This window comes from Oncorhynchus mykiss, chromosome 27, assembly GCF_057628025.1.
Source record: "Oncorhynchus mykiss isolate SJ-2025 chromosome 27, ASM5762802v1, whole genome shotgun sequence".
Classification (NCBI taxonomy): Eukaryota; Metazoa; Chordata; class Actinopteri; order Salmoniformes; family Salmonidae; genus Oncorhynchus; species Oncorhynchus mykiss.
In genome coordinates this window covers 31,701,233-31,724,792 of record NC_143048.1, presented here as the reverse complement: position 1 = coordinate 31,724,792, position 23,560 = coordinate 31,701,233, and the positions used below count along the sequence as shown (strand labels likewise).

The 23,560-nt window shown below is 42.2% G+C and overlaps 1 protein-coding gene across 2 annotated transcripts in view; it reads right to left on the bottom strand.

The window, feature by feature from the left end:
• The window catches only part of LOC110507936 (solute carrier family 25 member 36-A), a 28,996-nt gene extending 7,269 nt beyond the window's left edge, over window positions 1-21,727 (bottom strand). Inside the window, exons 1-3 of one of the 2 annotated variants that reach the window (XM_021588360.3) lie at window positions 21,434-21,727; window positions 12,972-13,136; window positions 9,872-9,949 (exon numbers count right to left, since the gene is read on the bottom strand). In XM_021588360.3, the coding sequence (XP_021444035.1) occupies window positions 9,872-9,949; window positions 12,972-13,003 (110 nt within the window). In that variant the 5' untranslated portion in view covers window positions 13,004-13,136; window positions 21,434-21,727. Of the gene's footprint in view, window positions 1-9,871; window positions 9,950-12,971; window positions 13,137-20,145; window positions 20,606-21,433 lie in introns of those variants that run through there. The other variant, XM_021588359.3, reaches the window with a different exon arrangement.
• Window positions 21,728-23,560: the final 1,833 nt, after the last annotated feature.

The following is a 23,560-nucleotide window of genomic DNA, read 5'->3' as shown; positions in this document are numbered from 1 at the left end:
TATTCAGACCCTTTACTCACCTTAGTCAGCGATTACAGCCTCAAGTCTTCTTGGGTATGATGCTACAAGCTTGACACACCTGTATTTGGGGAGTTTCTCCCATTCTTCTCTGCAGATCTTCTCAAACTCTGTCAGGTTGGATGGGGAGCGTTGCTGCATAGTTATTTTCAGGTCTGTCCAGAGATGTTCGATCGGGTTCAAGTCCAGGCTGTGGCTGGGCCACTCAAGGACAGTCAGAGACTTGTCCCGAAGCCACTCCTGCGTTGTCTTGGCTGTGTGCTTAGGGTCGTTGTCCTGTCGGAAGGTGAACCTTTGACCCAGTCTGGGGTCCTCAGTACTCTGGAGCAGGTTTTCATCAACGATCTCTGTACTTTGTTCCGTTCATCTTTCCTTTGATCCTGACTAGTCTCCCAGTCCTAGCCTCTAGAAAACATCCCCACAGCATTATGCTGCCACCACCATGCTTCACAGTAGGGATGGTGCCAGGTTTCCTCCAGAGGTGACACTTGGCATTCAGGCCAAAGAGTTCAAGCTTGGTTTCATCAGACCAGAGAATCTTGCTTCTCATGCTCTGAGAGTCTTTAGGTGCCTTTTGGCAAACCAAGTGGGATGTCATGTACCTTTTACTAAGCAGTACCTTATGTCTGGCCAGTCTACCATAAAGGCCTGATTGGTAGAGTGCTGCAGAGATGGTTGTCTTTCTGGAAGGTTCTCCCATCTCCACAGAGGAACTCTGGAGCTCTGTCAGAGTGACCATCGGATTCTTGGTCACCTCCCTGATCAAGACCCTTCTCCCCCGATTGCTCAGTTTGGCTGGGCGGACATTCCATTCAAGAATGGAGGTGTTTTGGTATCCTTCCCCAGATCTGTGCCTCAACACAATCCGGTCTCAGATCTTTACAGACAAAGCCTTTGACATAATGGCTTGGTTTTTGCTGTGACATGCACTGTCAACCTTGGGACCCTATATAGACAGGTGTGTGACTTTCCAAATCATGTCCAATCAATTGAATTTACCAAAGGTGGACTTCAATCAAGTTGTAGAAACAACTCAACGATGATCAATGGAAACTGGATGCACCTGAGCTCAATTTCAAATCTCATGTCAAAGGGTCTGAATACTTACGTAAATAAGATATGTTTAACATTTTTAATAAATTAGCAAACATTCCTAAATACCTTTTTTGCTTTGTCATTATGGGGTGTAGATTGATAAAAATAAAAAAGATCCTCATCAATTTTAGAATAAGGCTGTAATGCTACAAAAGTCAAGGGGTCTGAATACTTTCCAAATTCACGGTAAGAAGCCAAAGCTGAAGTTGTCAATGAATTGGCCAACACACCCTGTGTTGTGCTTACTACTGATGGATGGACCTCCAGGGCTACAGCGAGATACTTCACAGCGACAGCCCATCACATTTCCACGGACTGAGAGATGAGAAGTACGTGCTACAGAGTCACACAAGTGCCCATATTTTTTCACACAAGTGCCCATATTTTTCCTATACTAAGTCTGAGCCATGTTTACATATTGATTTCAAGCGCACATTGAGTAATCGTGTTTTCATTTAAGAAAATCCAGTGTTATATTTGATGGTGCTCTCATCGGGCATTATGACTCATGATCATATATAGAATCAGGAATACCAAGACTTTAGATTTTCTTAAACAAAAATAAAAGCTTAACTTTTTTTAAAAGCTGGGGTTAGGTTTAGAGTTAACTTTAAGGTTACGTTTTTGGGTTAAGGTAAGAGTACGGGTTAGGGAAATTAGGACTTTGAATGGAACTGAAATGTGTGTCCCTACAAGGTTACCTGTACAGGACTGTGTGTGTGTCTAGCCTAGGCTATATACACACACACACACACACACACACTACTTGACCAACATTTTGTGGACACCTGCTCGTCAAACATCTCATTCCAAAATCATGGTCATTAATATGGAGTCCAATGGAGGTGAGCTTTACACCACTCCAGCCGACGCTTGGCATTGCGCATGGTGATCTGAGGATTGTGTTTGGCTGCCATGGAAACACATTTCATGAAGCTCCCGATGAACTGTTCTTCCAGAGGCAGTTTGGATTAAAAATATATATATAATAAAATCGGTAGCGAGTGTTGCAACTAAGGACAGTCGATGAGTTTGTGTGGCCTATCACTTTGCTGCTGAGCCGCTGTTGCTCCTAGACATTTCCACTTCACAATAACAGCACTTACAGTTGACGGGGCAGCTCTAGCAGGGTAAGAAATATTACAAACTGACTTGATGGAAAGGTGGCATCGTATGACGGTGCTACGTTGAAAGTCACTGAGCTCTTCAATAAGGCCATTCTACTGACAATGTTTGTCTATGGAAATTGGATGACTGTGTGCTCGATTTTATACAACTGTCAGCAACGGGTGTGACTGAAATAGCTGAATCCACATATTTGAAGTGGTGTCTACATACCTTTGACCATGTAGTGCATTTCGTGTTACATCAATTTGACTTGTCTACGTGTCTACCCTGACAGTGTCAACAAAGCACTCCACATACACTTAGCACAAGCTCTTGTTAGACATAGCATTAGCTAGCCTCTACCATTAGCTACCACTTAGACGCATCATCATCAGCAGGCCAGGGGCTAATTAGCATTAGTAGCAATTTAGCAACAAATATTTTTTCTCACTCCTACAGATGGTTAGCTCACTCGCTGGCTACAGTACAGTGCCACTGAGCCCTGATCATTGTAGCTGTGATCGGCTTCTCTCTCTCACTCAGAAACCCTAGTTTGGTTGTTCTCTCCTTTATCCTCCACAGTGACCGACAGTGTTATGTAACAGCATTAAGACTGTGGGATGGACAGCCTGATGCAGTGCATTAGTGCTGTTTGTCCAGTCTAACGCGGAACCCAAACTGGCTGCACGGTGCGCCATTGTGTATAAATGTATTCTGTCCCCCCACACACCACAACACGCAGGTTAAAATATCAAAACAAACTCTGAACCAATTACATTCATTTGGGGACAGGTAAAGAGCCAATTTAGCTAGTTAGCTCGCTGTTGCCAGCTAATTTGTCCTGAGATAAACATTGAGTTGTTATTTTACCTGAAATGCACAAGGTCCTCTACTTTGACAATTAATTCACACAAAACCGTCCACCGAATCGTTTCTAGTGATCTCTCCTCCTAGGCCTTTTCTTCTCTTGACTTTATATTGCGATTGGCAACCATCATAAATTACGTGCATTACCGCCACCGACCTCATTCGTCTTTCAGTCACCCACGTGGGTATAAATAATGAGATGGCACGTGGGTACCTGCTTCTATTTTTAGCCCTTGGCAACGCAGACGCTGGTTGGCGCAAGAGTAGTGTGGGTGTAATAATTTAATAAAATAGGATTTTGACATTTATTTTGCGATGCGAGCGGTGTAGTCAGCCTGTAACAGATGGACAAGGAATGAGATAATCACTACGACAGTGACTGATTCACAACTCCTCTCTGTAAAAGTACAACTGTAAGATGTAAAAAGGACCCACGTCAACTTGACACAGTAACCTTCCAGAACCATTTGACTATTAACCATGACAACAGAGTGACCCCTCAGACATTCCTACACAACAACTAAGAACGCAGACTCCAGTGCTAACATCCACTGTGTGTGTGTCCGCAGTTGGCCTCCAGTGGGTCAATGTCAGGTAATGTTAATAACAGCTCCTTCCACGTAGGATAGGCTAGATTAGGGTTGTCAAGGGAGGGGATATTACTGGAAACATTTGGAGTTTACCAGTAAACTACCGGATTTTTGGTATTTTCCAAGGATTTTCTGTGATCTATCACAGGTCATCTAGTGGCCGTTTTGCGTACTTCAGATTATCACAGGTGTAATAGTCTCTGGGCCTCTGAGTGGCCTTATCACATGTAAAACATATAAACAAACTTAATGAGATGATTTTAAAATACAATAGCTCTAATTCTAAATATAAACCATCAACTTAGTGAATTCCATTGATGTTTGAAGGTAGACTTTTGAGGTAGATGCAGAAAGTAAACAGTGGGTCAATTTCTGCAACAACTAAGAGTGTTGAAGCGTGAGGATCAACTTTTTCAGCTGTTTTGGTACCCTGGCTACCATGCTGTGAACAGCGTGAAACAAACCCATGCGGAGATACCATGTGTGACAGAGCGAAGTGTTGCATCTCGCTCATCTCAAAATCTCCGGTGCTGCTTGTGGAAATGGAATTTCACAGTCTACCTTTAATATGAGGGTTTCAGCATGAAATATCTTTAATATTTTATTTTTATTCTGTCAATATGTATTCGTTGTCAGTGTATTGTCGTCAAACTGGTGGCAGTTGTGAAAAAAGTCCATCGCTGGAAGAGTTGCAGAGTCAATTGTAAATCATGCCATTGTTGGTTAGATGTTTTTTTTTTCAATAATTAGGCAATTTTTTCTTGAAACATATGGTCTATCTACAAGAAACTCGTGGACACAAATATAATAGATATAATTAATTATGAATTAGGGCTGTCTATCAAAAAAAATGTTGGTTGACATTTTTTAAATAAGTATTTTTCCATATTAAGTTTCAATAAAGACATCTAAACTCAGCAAAAAAAAAGAAACGTCCTCTCACTGTCCACTGCATTTATTTTCGGCAAACTTAACGGGTGTAAATATTTGTATGAACATAAGATTCAACAACTGAGACAAACTGAACAGGTTCCACAGACATGTGACTAACATAAATGGAATAATGTGTCCCTGAACAAAGGGGGGGGGGAGGTCGAAATCAAAAGTAACAGTCAGTATCTTGTGTGGCCACCAGCTGCACTAAGTACTGCGGTGAATCTCCTCCTCATGGACTGCACCAGATTTGCCCGTTCTTGCTGTGAGATGTTACCCCACTCTTCCACCAAGGTAGCTGCAAGTTCCCAGACATTTCTGGGGGGCATGGCCCTAGCCTTCACCCTCCGATCCAACAGGTCCCAGACGTGCTCAATGGGATTGAGATCCGGGCTCTTGGCTGGCCATGGCAGAACACTGACATTCATGTCTTGTAGGAAATCACGCACAGAACGAGCAGTATGGCTGGTGGCATTGTGGAGGGTCATGGGGAAGGGTACCACATGAGGGAGGAGGATGCCTTGCCTGTAACACATAGCATTGAGATTGCCTGCAATGACAACAAGCTCAGTTTGACGATGCTGTGACACATCGCCCCAGACCATTACAGACCCTCCACCTCCAAAACAATCCCGCTCCAGAGTACAGGCCTCGGTGTAACGCTCATTCCTTCTACGATAAACGCAAATCCGACCATCACCCCTGGTGAGACAAAAATCCTGTCCCGCAGGTGTGATGTTCGGATGTACCGATGCTGTGCAGGTGTTGTTACACGTGGTCTGCTGCCGCGAGGACGATAAGCCTATAGCGCGGTCTTAGGCGTCTCAGCACAGACATTGCAATTTATTGCCCTGGCCACATCTGCAGTCCTCATGCCTCCTTGCAGCATGCCTAAGGCACGTTCATGCAGATGAGCAGGGACCCTGGGCATCTTTCTTTTGGTGTTTTTAAGAGTCAGTAGAATGGCCTCTTTAGTGTCCTAAGTTGTCATAACTATGACCTTAAGCTGTTAGTGTCTTAACGACTGTTCCACAGGTGCATGTTCATTAATTGTTTTATGGTTCACTAAACAAGCATGGGAAACAGTGTTTAACCTTTTTGGGATAGGGGGCAGCATTTTCACTTTTGGATGAATAGCGTGCCCAGAGTGAACTGCCTCCTACTCTGTCCCAGATGCTAATATATGCATATTATTATTAGTATTGGATAGAAAACACACTGAAGTTTCTAAAACTGTTTGAATGATGTATGTGAGTATAACAGAACTCATTTGGCAGGCGAAAACCTGAGAAAAATCCAACCAGGAAGTGGGACATCTGAGGTTTGTAGTTTTTCAAAGCTTGGCCTCCCGAATACACATTGAGATATGGATAAAGTTGCACTTCCTATGGCTTCCACTAGATGTCAACCGTCTTTAGAAACTTGAAAAGGGATTCTACTATAAAGGAGAGGCTCATGAGACCTCTGAGTCAGTGGTCTGGCAGAGTGCCTCGCTCCCGACAGAGTTACCTCTCGCTCCAGTGCTTTTCTGAAGACAAAGGAATTCTCCGGTTGGAACGTTATTGATGTTTTATGTTAAAAACATCCTAAAGATTCATTCATTGTTTGAAACATTGTTTGACATGTTTCTAAAGGACTGTAACGGAACTTTTCGAGTTTTTGTCTGGATGAAGTGCCTGCGCCTCATGGAGATGGATTACTGGGCTGAACAGGCTAACAACAAGTTATGGAACAAATCAGTCATTTATTGTCGACCTGAGATTCCTGGGAGTGCATTCTGATGAAGATCATCAAAGGTAAGTGAATATTTATGGTGTTATTTCTAACTTTGTGGACTCCAAAATGGCGGATATTCCTCTGGCTGTTTTGGGTTCTGAGCGCCGTTCTCAGATTATGCTTTTTTGAAATCTGACACAGCGGTTGCATTAAGGAGAAGTATATCTTTAATTCTGTGAATAACACTTGTATCTTTTATCAATGTTTATTATGAGTATTTCTGCAAATCACCAGATGTTTTGGAATCAAAACATTTCTGCACGTAAGGTGCCAATGTAAACAGATTTTGGGATATAAATATGCATATTATCGAACAAAACATACATGTATTGTGTAACATGATGTCCTAGAAGTGTCATCTGATGAAGATCATCAAAGGTTAGTGATTCATTTTACCTATATTTCTGCTTTTTGTGACTCCTATCTTTGGCTGGACAAATGGCTGTGTTTTTTTGACTTGGCTCTGACCTAACAATCATATGTGGTGCTTATGCTGTAAAGCATTTTTGAAATCGGACACGATGGGTAGATTATCCTCTTGAAACTACCCCTCCCGGATCCGGGAGAATTGTCATCAACTGACACTAATTAGCATAACTCAACGGACAAAAAATCTTACTAGAAAATATTCATATTCATGAAATCACAAGTGAAATATAGTGAAACACAGCTTAGCCTTTTGTTAATCACCCTGTCATCTCAAGCAAGACAAGCATTTGTGTAAGTTTATCGATAGCCTAGCATAGCATTATGTCCAGCTAGCAGCAGGAAGCTTGGTCACGAAAATCAGAAAAGCAATCAAATTAAATAATTTACCTTTGATGAGCTTCGGATGTTTTCACTCGCGAGACTCCCAGTTAGACAGCAAATGTTCATTTTGTTCCATAAATATTATTTTTACAGCCGAAATACCTCCGTTTCTTGTCCACGTTTCGTTGAGAAATCCACTGGAATTTACAGTCACGACAACGCCGAAAAAAACTCTAAATTAGATCCATAATATCGACAGAAACATGGCAAACGTTTTTTATAATCAATCCTCAAGGTGTTTTTCAAATATCTATTCGATAATATATCGGCAGCGTAGCCTAGTGGTTAGAGCGTTGGACTAGTAACCGGAAGGTTGCGAGTTCAAACCCCCGAGCTGACAAGGTACAAATCTGTCGTTCTGCCCCTGAACAGGCAGTTAACCCACTGTTCCCAGGCCGTCATTGAAAATAAGAATTTGTTCTTAACTGACTTGCCTGGTTAAATAAAGGTAAAATAAAAATAAAATTAAAAAATATCAACCGGGACAATTGGCTTTTCAGTAGGAGCGAGAGGAACAATGGCCGCCTTTGTCTATTACATACAAATCACTGAGAGCCACCACCTAACCACTGACGCAATGTTGTCGTTCATGCTAATTTTTCAAAATAAAAGCCTGAAACTATGTCTAGTGGCTGTAGACACATTAGGGAAGCCATAGAAAAAGGAATCTGGTTGATATCCCGTTCAATGGGCAATAGGGATGCATAGGAACACAGGGGTTTCAAAATAAGAGTCACTTCCTGATTGGATTTTTCTCAGGCTTTTGCCTGCAATATCAGTTCTATTATACTCAGACAATATTTTTACAGTTTTGGAAACTTTAGAGTGTTTTCTATCCTAAGCTGTCAATTATATGCATATTCTAGCATCTGGTCCTGAGAAATAGCCCGTTTACATTGGGAACGTTATTTTTCCAAAAATGAAAATAGTGCCCCCTAGCCTTAAGAGGTTTTAACAAGATGTTTATCTTTCATTTGCTGTATTGGACATGTTAATGTGTAAAAGTTACATTTCGCGCACTGCCTTTTCAGCGAAATGTTGTTGAGGGGTTCCGCTAGGTTAAACCCTTTACAATGAAGATCTGTGAAGTTATTTGTATTTTAATGAATTATCTTTGAAAGACAAGGAAAATGGAAGTTTATATATACACTGAACTTCTCTGATGCTTTGAGCATGCTGTTTGAATAAATAATAAGACAAATGACTCAAGAGGGAGCTAGCGATCAACCAGAGGAAAAATAACCTGCTCTTGACCCTCCTCCTCCTGGCCGCGGCAAAATAATATGCCACTCCAGGGGTTGGCATCCTTTCCATTTGGAGTGCCAATTAATATGATCATGTCTACCGATCTGCGTGCCAGTTATGATTTTCATATGCACATGTTCGTGGAACAGTTTCATTTAATTTATAATACAAAGTATACCTCCAAATAATTGTCATGTAGTTCATTTTAATTATTTCTAAATGAAAATTATACAAATCTAAAAGTGACTTCTACGCCATAGCCTAGTTCGCTAGCACGAGTTGGCAATGACCTAACATGCCAGTCAGGTCAGACACAGCTGTGGGGTATTTGTTCAAGGGATGAGAAGTAAATCAGGTATTTTATGACGTTTCCACTGGATCAGGTTTATAGGCCTACATTTGCTCACAGGCGAGGTAGCCTATATTCGTAATCAGGTGCGTGTCCTTCCTCAACATTGACAGGAGCGCTCCAAACAAAAGACAATGAATAAATTGACAAAACTCAAAGGGAATGAAATAAACCAAAACATATTCCTCACAAGTGTAGCATAGGTTGTGAGTTCTGCAAACAAGGTGCCCACTCCAACAATGAGAACAGTAAACTGTAATAATATATTGAATGCATGAACAGAAATTCCTGTAAACAATTATGTGAATTAATGGTAAAAGTAGGCTACTACTGGTGATCTATGTAATGGGGAATTGATAAACTAACAATCAAGGGCAAACAATTCACACAAAGTTATGAACCAATGAACGGGCACGAAATAGCGGAAGAGAGCACATTCAGGAGAGACGTGCATTATGCATCTTAGCCACACTCTCCTTCTTGGACCGTGGCACCCCCGCTGCCTCCTCAATGGATTAGTCCTCTGAGACAGGTGCAAATCAGACCGGTGTCTCGGGTGCCATTCATTTTTAGATCTGCGATTGAGCAACTAAAATAATCTTGGTCAACCAACATCGACCAATCGACTAAATGGGGTCACCCCTAATATTTTATTTTAAGTTATTCAAGAATCAATTACCAAAGTTACGTTGGATTATGTTAAGATTCAAGTAACTTTAGTAAATTACCGGTAGCTTTGCAACCATAGTGTAGACACTGCGTAGAGCACACATACAATGAGCTCTTAAAGTATTGGGTTAGTGTTGGGGTTGTTTTGGCTTCGTACTCCAGCACTTTGGATTTGAAATGATAAAATGACTATGAGGTTCAAGTGCAGACTGTCAGCTTTAATTTAAGGGTATTTTCATCCATATCAGGTGAACCGTTTAGAAATTAAGACTTTTTATGCGTCAGGTAACTCTGCATGAAATGTTTGGATGGAAACGTGGTTAATTATATTGTTTAGCCTGAAATATGAAATTATCATACAATAATATCATTTCATTAATCTAAAATGTTTTAAGTAATGTTGGGTGCTTACCTGGAGGGGGCCACGCCCACTAGGTTAGGCCCCAGGCCCCTGAACAGGGAGCGGGCTCCTTCTTTCTCAAGAATCAACCTGAAGACAAAAACACATCTTACCCACCACTCACAAATATTCACATTATTTTCACTTAAACTTCAGTGGAGTTCATAACAATGAACTAGGAATAGGGTCTGCTGAAAGCCTTGCTGGGTTGTAACAACTTGTAGAAAGAAAAACATGAAGTATGATTGTAGTTGGATACGATGTGATATATCCTGCTGCTGGGGTATGCTACAGATCCCCAGACAGGCCTTTCCCTGAAGGTAGGTGAGAGAGAAACAAGCTCTAGGAGTTGGATTTCAGTCCACACGGCACTGCCTGCCGAGTAAACATGAGCCTGAGCAAACAACATGGGGTTTCGTGAGGAGGGAGGGATCCTGCTGCCAAACCCCACAAGAGGACAGGGGGTAGAGCGGAGGGCGTGTAAACACCCCAGCTCATTTTTACTCTGGTTTCTTGAGACTTCTACACATTAGGCTACTTAGGACTGTTTACTGTGAAGTTTAATGTGCAAAGCTGGAGGGCAATGACAGTAATACATCCCAAACTATCAAAACCAATAACACAAGCATAGAGTATTGTATTTGTACAGTTTGATGGTTAACAAACATAACTAGACATTGGAATATAGGCCTATGCCTGTTTGATCTTCTGAGCTGATAGTCTACGTTACGATGACAATTAGGGCTGGGCGATATGGCCAACATTTCTTATCCCGATAAAGATACATACAGTTGAAGTCGGAAGTTTACATACATTGGTTGGAGGTTGGACACATTAAAAATTGTTTTTCAACCACTCCACTAATTTGTTGTTCGCAAACTATAGTTTTGGCAAGTCAGTTAGGACATCTACTGTGTGAATGTAGCATGTGCAGTAATTTTTCCAACAATTGTTTACAGACAGATAATTTCACTTATAACTCACTGTATCACAATTCCAATGGGTTAGAAGATTACATACACTAAGTTGACTGTGCCTTTTAAACTACTTGGAAAATTCCAGAAAATGATGTCATCACTTTAGAAGCTTCTATTAGGCTAATTGACATCATTTGTGTCAATTGGAGGTGTACCTGTGGATGCATTTCAAGGCCTACCTTCAAACTCAGTGCATCTTTGCTTGACATCATGGGAAAATAAAAAATACAAATCAGCCACGACCTCAGATTATTTTTTTATAGACCTCCACAAGTCTGGTTCATCCTTGGGAGCAATTTCCAAATGCCTGAAGGTACCACGTTCACCTGTACAAACAATAGTACGCAAGTATAAACATCATGGGACCACGCAGCCATCATACCGCTCAGGAAGGAGACGCGTTCTGTTTCTAGAGATGAACGTACTTTGGTGTGAAAAGTGAAAATCAATTCCAGAACAACAAAGGATCTTGTGAAGATAATGGAGGAAACATGTACAAAAGTATCTATATCCACTGTAAAACAAGTCCTATATCGACATAACCTGAAAGACCGCTCAGCAAGGAAGAAGCCACTGCTCCAAAACCGCCATAAAAAAAGCCAGACTACAGTTTGCAACTGCACATGGGGACAAAGATCATACTTTTCATACTTTTTGATGAAACAAAAATAGAACTGTTTGGCCATAGTGACCATTGTTATGTATGGAGGAAAAAAGGGGGAGGCTTGCAAACCAAAGAACACCATCCCAACTGTGAAGCACGGGGGTGGCAGAATCATGTTGTGGGGATGCTTTGCTGCAGGAGGGACTGGTGCACTTCACAAAATAGATGGCGTCATGAGGCAGGATAATTGTCAGATGTTTCTTCAATATATCCACATCAGTCAGGAAGTTAAAGGTTGGTCGCAAATGGGTCTTCCAAATGGACAATGATCCCAAGCATACTTCCAAACTTGTGGCAAAATGGCTTAAGTACAACAAAGTCAAGGTATTGGAGTAGCCCACAAAGCCCTGACCTCAATCCTATAGAACATTTGTGGGCAGAACTGAAAAAGCAAGTGTGAGCAAGGAGGCCTACAAACCTGACTCAGTTTCAGCTCTGTCAGGAGGAATGGGACAAAATTCACCCAACTCATTGTGGGAAGCTTGTGGAAGGCTACCCGAAACGTTTTACCCAAGTCAAAACAATTTAAAAGGCAATGCTACCAAATACTAATTGAGTGTTTGTAAAATTTTGACCCACTGGGAATGCAATGAAAGAAATACAAGCTGAAATAAATCACTCTACTATTATTCTGACATTTCACATTCTCATAATAAAGTGGTGATCCTAATAGACCTAAGACCCAAGCATTTTTACTTGGATTGAATGTCAGGAATTGTGAAAAAACTGAGTTTAAACGTATTTAACTAAGGTGTATGTAAACTTCCGACTTCGACTGTACATATCACGATATAGCACATTTTCTGTAAATTCAATGAATAAATAGTTTCATTAAAATGACCACATGCAAAGGCCTATTTCTTATTACATTTGAATTATACTCAAATAAAAAGGTACTTACTCATATTTGATTATTTCTCCTTTTATTTAGAACCCATGTACACATTTTTAATTAAGCACGTAACAAAATATTAATGTATAAAATCTAAAAAGGTCAATAGAAAACACTTAAACTATACTTGGAAACCAAATTTATTTACGCTTAAAATATCTATATATTTTTGGGGGCGTGCCTATTTTGCATGTCATTTTGGCATTAATACGTGTCATATCAATTCTCATTTGGTAACCTGGGTCGAGTGTTAGCACAAACTCGTGAAACTGTGTAAATTGGGGCCATATCTAGCAGATGTATGTTGTAACGGCAGCTGTTCTCTCCTTACATCTTCATGGTTCTTTGCCATATGGTGTGCCGCGGGCAAAAGCCTCTTGGAACGTCTGAGTCGAGGGTTTGTTTTGAGCACTCGACTGTACTTTTTGGGGTCTCATCCATAGACAACAAAATAAACAGAGCACAATATGAAACGATAAGACGTTTTTCTATATCTTCCCACGATATAAATCATCACATCGCCCAGCCCTAATGACAATGCTAGAAAATCAAGTTGTGCAGGCTGAATATAATACCCACTTGAGGCAGTGTAGAGGTCCTGGAGGGGACATGCGTGCTACGCTGGGCACATTGACGGTACTGAGTTGCACCTCAGACACGTAGAGTGTGATGTGGGATGACTGTAGTCTGGTCTTCACCACCTCCAGGGGACAGGTCAGGATTGCTCCTACCGTTCCCCCACACCTAGAGGAGGAGAGAGAACACAGTGGGGAAGAAAAGAGGGATTTTCTGAAGTGGCAGCACATATCACTCAGCTGCTCGAGAAAAGCAGCAGACAAACTGGCTGTCTGGATGGAAGGTGCTGATTCCATTACTGAAATACACTGTGGATGGAATCCAGAGGATCTGCGGCTTGTGGAGACTAGGGGAGGCTTGTTGAGCCGTGTGGGGCAGTGTGGAGACTAGGGGAGGCTTGTGGGGCAGTGTGGAGACTAGGAGAGGCTTGTGGGGCAGTGTGGAGACTAGGAGAGGCTTGTGGGGCAGTGTGGAGACTAGGAGAGGCTTGTGGGGCAGTGTGGAGACTAGGAGAGGCTTGTGGGGCAGTGTGGAGACTAGGAGAGGCTTGTGGGGCAGTGTGGAGACTAGGAGAGGCTTGTGGGGCAGTGTGGAGACTAGGAGAGGCTTGTGGGGCAGTGTGGAGACTAGGAGAGGCTTGTGGGGCAGTGTGGAGAATAGGAGAGGCTTGTGGGGCAGTGTGGAGACTAGGAGAGGCTTGTGGGGCAGTGTGGAGACTAGGAGAGGCTTGTGGGGCAGTGTGGAGACTAGGAGAGGCTTGTGGGGCAGTGTGGAGACTAGGAGAGGCTTGTGGGGCAGTGTGGAGACTAGGAGAGGCTTGTGGGGCAGTGTGGAGACTAGGAGAGGCTTGCGGGGCAGTGTGGAGACTAGGAGAGGCTTGCGGGGCAGTGTGGGGACTAGGAGAGGCTTGCGGGGCAGTGTGGGGACTAGGAGAGGCTTGCGGGGCAGTGTGGGGACTTGGAGAGGCTTGCGGGGCAGTGTGGGGACTAGGAGAGGCTTGCGGGGCAGTGTGGGGACTAGGAGAGGCTTGCGGGGCAGTGTGGGGACTAGGAGAGGCTTGCGGGGCAGTGTGGGGACTAGGAGAGGCTTGCGGGGCAGTGTGGGGACTAGGAGAGGCTTGCGGGGCAGTGTGGGGACTAGGAGAGGCTTGCGGGGCAGTGTGGGGACTAGGAGAGGCTTGCGGGGCAGTGTGGGGACTAGGAGAGGCTTGCGGGGCAGTGTCACCTTTATATTAAAAACTACAGATTTCAGCACCCAAAGAATAGCCGGCATTTACACATGACATTGTCCTGTGTAAATACAGGCTATTCTTTGGGTGTTGAAATCTGTTTATGCAAAGTCAGGACTCCAGTCTAGTCACATATCAACTCCATTGGAAATTGTGGAGTTTAGTTTAGTCGGCTAGGAAGCAGAAAAACCCAGCCCTGTTGATTAGGCTACTGCCTATCATAAACTAACGATTACCTCTATTCCTTCCAGAATGGTTCAAACATGTTGTGGTGTGGGGGCTGTGCTTGGCAAAGTGGTCAGGGAAGTTATGTATCCGGTGTTCTGTGTGAATTTAAGTCTCTTTCTCTCTCGGAGGAGGACCTGAGCCCTAGGACCATGCCTGAAGACTACCTGGCACGATGACTCCTTGCTGTCCCCAGTCCACCTGGCCATGCTGACCTGTTGCACCCTCGACAACCACTGTGATTACTATTATTTGACCATGCTGGTCATTTATGAACATTTGAACATCTTGGCCATGTTATGTTATAATTCTCCACCCGGCACAGCCAGAAGAGGACAGGCCACCCCTCATAGCCTGGTTCCTCTCTAGGTTTCTTCCTAGGTTTAGGCCTTTCTAGGGAGTTTTTCCTAACTACCGTGCTTCTACACCTGCATTGCTTGCTGTTTGGGGTTTTAGGCTGGGTTTCTGTACAGCACTTTGAGATATCAGCTGATGTACGAAGGGCTATATAAATAAATTTGATTTATTGGTGTCAAGTCACCCTCATACAGTAGTGGTCTTCCAATACTCCCTGATATATTTCACAATTGGTAGTCTGAGCTGAAATTGGCCATGTGCAGACTTCCGGCGACGATGTGGTGAGGAGCAGCAGCTAACTAAAGAGCTCCAACCTGATTTTAACTAATTACTCAACATCTAGTTACACATTTTGTTTACTAATTGTCCAAAATATCAGTTACATGGGGAAACAAAAGTGGTCTACCTGCAGCTACTGCTAGCAAAGAAAATGGTGGAGAAGAACAGCCTGTTCTAGAGGAGATTCGCAAAATGAACAAAAATCTCAGAGAAAATTGCAAAAGTGGGTGAAGATTTGGCTGAAATAAAACATACAGCGGACACACTCGACAACCAAGTTAAACGCCGAAGAAAGGATATCAACATTGGAGGACAAGAACACACACCTAAACCACACTGTTGAAAAAATGGAGACTGTGCATGAAAAACTGGAAGAATGACTTCAATACCAGGAAAATCTGAGAAAGTTGGAAAAATGCACTTCGGAACAGAGGGGTTCCCGAAATCCACATAAATACGGACATCGGACACTGACCAGCCCCACGTAACCCCCGGCCTATCCTGGTGAAATTCTTACTATACACCGACAGGGAGAAGTTCCGGCTCAAAGCAAAATAACTCAGGACTTTTCGCTGCAAAGGGACAAAGGTGGCGTTTTTCCCTGACTTTTCCAAGGACAAGAGAAATGCGTTCACGGAGGTAAGACGTATGTGCATGAAAAGGGGACTAAAATACTCCTTGCAATAGCCTGCCGTGTTCTGGGTTACTGTGAGAGGATCACTACGTCGTTCTTACAGACCCAAAGAAGGGTGTTGCGGACGTCAATGAGGCTGAACAATCTGAGTAGCGTGGTAGGCTATGGAATACCCACATGATGGGTGGTTCATCAGGGATGGACTACCATTTTTCTCTAAACTGATAGAACTTCCTATGTTGTAAGCAGTCTCACGGAGTGTTTATGCTGTGAATGTTGCCTACAATGTATCTTTCTGGTTAACAGTTGATATCATTATAGTACTAGATTGTGCAGGATTATAGATTTACGGTCATAGTAGGGATAAACATATATATTCTTTTAAGTTTTCACTCTTATCATAACAGCAATAGTTGGTCAATATAGGCCACAACAGGCGTGTTTGTGCCATGCATGATGGGCACAACCCAAAGTGACGTTTATTTTATCATTATTATGACCTATACAAGTCGCCCTTCGGTGTTTATTCTCTGCTTACATTGCTGCCTTATGGAATTAGACAGTTCATGAGAATGGTAATATCTTCTCTTTGTGAGTATAATGATCAGCCTGTCTTTAAGTTCAATGTTTTTTCTATGACATGTCATCGCTGTCGTTTCAAAATGGATATGGTCATAAAATGTTGTTATTCTGGTTGGAGCGTCAGTGCTGGGAAGACCTCGGGACACTTCACACGAATGAAGGCCTGGTTTAGGGGGAGGGTGATTTTTCCAAAAGAAAAAGTTGTATCTTGTGGGTTTGGGATATGTTTATGACATTTGTTCAATGGGAAGTTTAGTGTTCTATGTGGGGTGCACTAACAGTCGCTCACTTTCTTTGATTCTATAAGCATCGATTTAAAATATTCTAACAGTCGTCACATTTTGGTAGTAGTATATTTACATTATAAATCAGAATTATAAAATCAGGCCCCTGGTGCATTTTTGGTTAAATTGAAAACTGTTGTAACCAGGACCTACAAAACTCAAGAAGCAATTAAAACACTGTAAGGATGCTGGTCTTTGTGATATATGGAGACTGATCAATCCAACCACTTGTGATTACACATTATTTTCTAATAGGCACACTGTTTATTCACGCATCGACTATTTTCTGATCTCACACGATAACTATGACAGATCACGCTCCCATTGATCTGACTGTTGGAATAGGAGAAGGAAGAGAAACATTTTAATGTTGGTGAATGAACACCAGCCTCTTACATGACGAGGTGTTTTGTGAATTCCTTTGTGCCAGTAAACACTACAAAACAGGCACATGTGCGAAACATGTGCAGGTCATTCACTAGGTCCCCCCGTGTGGTTCTGGGATTTTTGCTCACCGTTCTTGCGATCATTTTGACCCCACGGGGTGAGATCTTGCGTGGAGCCCCAGATCGAGGGAGATTATCAGTGGTCTTGTATGTCTTCCATTTCCTAATAATTACTCCCACAGTTGATTTTTTCAAACCAAGCTGCTTACCTATTGCAGATTCAGTCTTCCCAGCCTGGTGCAGGTCTACAATTTTGTTTCTGGTGTCCTTTGACAGCTCTTTGGTCTTGGCCATAGTGGAGTTTGGAGTGTGACTGTTTGAGGTTGTGGACAGGTGTCTTTTATACTGACAACAAGTTCAAACAGGTGCCATTAATACAGGTAACGAGTGGAGGACAAAGGAGCCTCTTAAAGAAGGTCTGTGAGAGACAAGATCTTGCTTGTTTGTAGGTGACCAATTACTTATTTTCCACCATAATTTGCAAATAAATTCATTAAAAATCCTACAATGTGATTTTCTGGAATTTTTAAAATAATTTTGTCTGTCATAGTTGAAGTGTACCCATGATGGAAATTACAGGCTTCTCATCTATTTAAGTGGGAGAACTTGCACAATTGGTGGCTGACTAAATACTTTTTTGCCCCACTGTATATATTGCCACCTTACAGGTGGATTTAATGGAACTTGTAAGGGTTTGAAGGCCGTATGGGAAAAAGACCTGGAGGTAATTTTAGAGAGGAGGAATGAGAGATGCCTGGTTCAAACTGATTCAATTTAAAGTGTTCAATAGGATTTACTGGACTCCTCTACAAGTTGCTCTAACCACAACCAAGAGTCACATTGAGACACTGGAGGGAGAAGGACCCTCCCTCATATCAGGAATGGTACATAGCCTTGGCAGATTTATAAAATTAATTGTCAACTCAATAATTTTATTGATATCTGGAGACATTTTCTCTCAGCGATAGAAAGAGAAAACTATCTGTAAAGGCCTGATAGACTACAGATATGACTGGTAGTGGTAGGGATTTTTGTTTTGTTTTTCCTTTTGTTATAATAGTTATGCATGGGGGGGGGTAAGATTGTTTCCTCTTTTTTATTGTATGTGTGGTGCCGGTCGGGATTTGGACACACCATTCAAATGAGTGTGCGGGTGTGTCCAGGCTTTTGACTGGTACTGTATATTAATGTTTGGGGCGGCAGGGTAGCCTAGTGGTTAGAGCGTTGGACTAGCAACCGAAAGGTTGCAATTCTAAATACCTGAGCTGACATGGTACAGATCTGTCGTTCTGCCCCCGAACAGGCAGTTAACCCACTGTTCCTAGGCCATCATTGAAAATAAGAATTTGTTCTTAACTGACTTGCCTGGTTAAATAAAAGGTAAAATAAAATAAATACAAATGTCTGCCAATTTATTGTTCAGTGATAAATGTAATTCAATAGCATTGCTATATTGTGAAAACAAAAAAAACTATCAAAAATAATAATAATAGGCCATGTGCCTTTGTTTACAAGAATTAAGGAGCGCTCTTGCTCTGTATTGATCCACCTTGGCCTTTTTCCATGAGTCTGAGGAACACATGCAGGAATGCTTCTTGAAAGCATCTCATCTGTTGTTTCACTCTATTGACCATACAGCCCTTGTATGTTGCGGTTATTTATAAATAAAATCCTCATCTAGCCCTTGATCATGACTATGTTCAAGTTCCATTACACATAACAGTCATTGGAAGAAGGGTCTTCTGTATGTGGAAATTTTGTTAAGAGCCCTGGGGCTTGGTCTGAACAATAGCACACATCGCATGCGGTACGGTTTTAGAAGCATACGGATCTTATCTTTCATATCAAAGAGAAATACTTTTCTAATACTTTTCTACTTTTCTACCTTTATAGGGTTTTTGTTCCCACACTACCATATCTCGATGTTACAGCGCGTGTTTACGGAAGACAGAAGGACTGAGTGTGCTAATACGCGTTTGTGCATGTTCCAAACACCTGGGTGTAACAGAATAAGGCTGCCAGAAATGTGCTGTCACTGAAAAATACTTTTGGCTGCAACTGTGATAAAGCCAGTTGAAACAGTGAACAGTAAGTGTGCATTTTGCATTTGTGGAATTATTTTGATGTGATATGAAAGTAGAGGGATTTAAGTTTGTAGAACCATATGGCAATTTAGAATCAATTTATGTTTAGGTGGAGTATTTGGTTGTTTTGGCTGCCAAAGCAAGTGTACCTCTGAAAATAGCATACCTTGGACCTTAATTAACATTTAATGGTAACGTTAGGCACCTTATGAGCACATCTTGGTCTAGTATTCATACTATCAGTCATGGCTCGCTTCAATGTGACACGGACAGTGTGGGCATCATGACTACTTACCATTACAACCTTGGGCTGTATAGGTTTAATTGGAGAAGAGTTCCCCATCGGCTGCGGCGGTTCAGGTAATGTATAGCTGGCCATGGCACGACCTTGGAGAACATTTGTTTTGGTTCTGACGCCGCATCTTGATCAGATGCCACTATGAGATACAATTCTTATACCTCAGTGAGAGAAAACGGATAGTTTACAGCTTACCAGAATATTAGACGTCCTCTTTTGAGCGTTAATGGTGCATTAGTTGCACGAGTAGCTAAATAATTTGATAGTAAGGGATGACAGGAAACGTTAAGATTAGCTAACGTTAGAATGTGAAATAAGGTCAAAACAATGGCATCCGAGCGCACGTGCTAAAACTAGTGTATCGGCGTGGATTATGGCTAATAGTCTGACAATATATCAAGTTAGTATTTAGAGAATAGCAATAGAAAAACTCGTATACAATAGAACAGCTGGCCATGTTGATTTGGGCGCAAAACTTCTACATAACGCCGCAAAATAAACGGTCCTACCAAAACCAGACAGGGTCAGTTATGACATTAAATTTAGCTAGCTAATATTAGCTAGTTAACAAGCTAGCAAAACAGCTGTTACAGGCACATCATCAGGAAGGAGTCCAGACTAACAGCAACTAATAGATAACTAGCTAACTATACATATTTGAATTGTATTGTTTACTAGCTAGCTTCATCTTCCATTCCATTATGTTAAGTACTGTTACAGTGGACTGTATAACTAGCTAGCGATTAGCCATGATACTCACCCTCCAGCAAACAGATGAACCAGGGTATCTCTCTGACTCATTCTGTCTCATATTCACAGGACCCGTACGCAGGGCACCACTTTGGGTTGGTAGGAGGGCTGACTACAAGGAATGTGTAACTTATTAACCACTAGTCCAATGCGCCGTGTTGTGGTAGAGGTCAGTTGCAAAAACGAGTATATGTAACGTTAGCTTCACAAGCTAATAGTTGCCCTCCCCCGATTAAAAACCTCGCGGTCTCGACAGTGACTTTGCGGCTCTTCTGTGTTAACAGGGATACTATTTTGCCATAGTGAATGTATTTTTCTAGTGAATAAATAAAAATCGTTGTGATATACTTATACCCCGACACATGTTTCGCATGATTGTTACATTCCTCGCCGCCAAGCAGTGCCACACTGAACGCTACAGCGACATGACAGAATGGTTTTCATCGAAAGGGAAGTCGCAAAACAAAGGCTGTGATTGGCGGATGTGTAGAAGTACGTCATTAAATCCCTCCCCGTCACTTCTTTTTCACGTGATCAGACTTTGAATGGAAGCTTTGCAAGCTGGTGATACAGCAAGCTTAAATCAAATCGAATAATATTTTTATTGGTCGCGTACACATACAGTATTTTGCAGATGCAGCGAAATACTTATGTTTCTAGTTCCAAAAGTGCAGTATACCTAACATACAAAACAATACACAGAAATCCAAAACATTGAAATAAAGATATTAAGAAATATCCGAACGAGCAATGTCAGAGTCTGGAATAAATATGTATTTGATGTATAGACAGTAGGCTGTTAATTTCCGGTCACAACTTGTAGACTTGTTTACGTGCTGCTGTGCGTTTTGTTGCTAACCTTACTTTTTACCTTACTTTACTTTTTAATTACGTTTATATTTTTTGTTTTTCCCTCGCTCGACTTTTTCACTCCGGACGCTTTATCTGGACTTGGTTCGTAGGGACCTCCAACAGCCGAAGCTAAATAGTAACATATACAGGAGAACGTTCGCCTTACGGCGAGGATAGCTGTGCTGCAAGCCCAGTTTCAGACGCCATCGTTAGGCATGGGCAATTTAAGTGTAGGAAGGATGAAACAGCGTCTGTGCCACCAGTAAGTACAGATAGTAGTATACATCCCCTCGCACAGTCCCCGCATCCGGACAACTTTCTCGTGGCTTCTGGAGGGTAATGCTTTAGGAATGCTCATTCAGCCCACAGAAACTTCCAACTGGTTCTCCCCACTTAAGCAGCGAGTCGGAGTCTGAGGCCGAGCCTTCTCTGGTCTCTACACCTACCGTTACTGGGTCCGAGAATCCGAAGCCTCCCACCATTAGCTCGAACAAATTGAAAACCCTGGTCATTGGCGACTCAATTACCCGCAGTATTAGGCAGGGCTAGCGATGTTAAAGCTAATCTGAAGATGGTGCTGGCTAAAGCTAAAACTTGCAAGTGTAGAGCGTATAGAGAGATATTGTTATCCACGTCGGCACCAACTATGTTAGGATGAAACAGTCAGAGGTCACCAAGCGCAACAGCTTCAGCGTGTAAATCAGCTGTCGACATCGAGTAATTGAAGTTTGCACCCTTACAGTTAGGGGGAGCGATGAGCTCCACAGCATAGTCTCACAACTCAATCGCTGGTTGAAAACTTGTTTTCTGCCCCTCCCCAAAAAATATAATTTGTAGATAATTGGCCCTCTTTATGGGACTCACCCACAAACAGGACCAAGCCTGGCCTGTTGAAGAGTGACAGACTCCATCCTAGCTGGAGGGGGGCTCTCATCTTATCTAAGAACATAGGATGCTACCTAGCCTGCCAGTTTATTAATGGAGTCTGCACTAGCACAGTCAGTGTAGTCAGCTCAGCTATCCCCATTGAGACCGTGTCTGTGCTTCAACCTAGGTTTGGAAAAACTAAACATGGCAGTGTTCTCCTTAGCAATCTCACTGGAATAAAGACCTCAATTCCTGCCAGTATTGAAAGAGATTGTGATATCTCACATCTCAAAATAGGGCTACTTAATGTTAGATCCCTCACTTCAAGGCAGTTATAGTCAATGAACTAATCACTGATCATAATCTTGATGTGATTGGCCTGACTGAAACATGGCTTAAGCCTGGTGAATTTACTGTGTTAAATGAAGCCTCACCTTCTGGTTACACTAGTGCCCATATCCCCCGCACATCCCGCAAAAGCGGAGGTGTTGCTAACATTTACGATAGCAAATTTCAATTGATAAAAAAACAGACGTTTTCGTCTTTTGAGCTTCTAGTCACGAAATCTATGCAGCCTACTCAATCACTTTTTATAGCTACTGTTTACAGGCCTCCTGGGCCATATACAGTGTTCCTCACGGAGGTCCCTGAATTCCCATCAGACCTTGAAGTCATGGCAGATAATATTCACATTTTTGAGGACTTTAATATTCACATGGAAAAGTCCATAAACCCACTCCAAAAGGCTTTCGGAGCCATCATTGACTCAGTGGGTTTTGTCCAACATGTTTCTGGACCTACTCACTGCCACAGTCATACTCTGGACCTAGTTTTGTTCCGTGGAATAAATGTTGTAGATCTTAATGTTTTTCCTCATAATCCTGGACTATCGGACCACCATTTTATTACGTTTGCAATTGCAACAAATAATCTGCTCAGACCCCAACCAAAGATCATCAAAAGTTGTGCTATAAATTCTTGGACAACCCAAAGATTCCTAGATGCCCTTCCAGACTCCCTCCACCTACCCAAGGATGTCAGAGTACAAAAATCAGTCAACCACCTAACTGAGGAACACAATTTAACCTTGCGCAATACCCTAGATGCAGTCGCACCCCTAAAAACAAAAAAAACATTTGTCATAAGAAACTAGCTCCCTCGTATACAGAAAATACCCAAGCTCTGAAGCAAGCTTCCAGAAAATTGGAACGGAAATGGCGCTACACCAAACTGGAAGTCTTCTGACTAGCTTGGAAAGACAGTACCGTGCAGTATCGAAGAGCCCTCACTGCTGCTCGATCATCCTATTTTTCCAACTTAATTGAGGAAAATAAGAACAATCCAAAATACATTTTTGATACTGTCGCAAAGCTAACTAAAAAGCAGCATTCCCCAAGAGAGGATGGCTTTCACTTCAGCAGTGATAAATTCATTAACTTCTTTGAGGAAAAGATCATGATCATTAGAAAGCAAATTACGGACTCCTCTTTAAATCTGCGTATTCCTCCAAAGCTCAGTTGTCCTGAGTATGTTTTTTAGTAGTATATCTCTTGACAAATTGATGAAGATAATCATGGCCTCTAAACCTTCAAGCTGCATACTGGACCGTATTCCAACTAAACTACTGAAAGAGCTGCTTCCTGTGCTTGGCCCTCCTATGTTGAACATAATAAACGTCTCTCTATCTACAGGATGTGTACCAAACT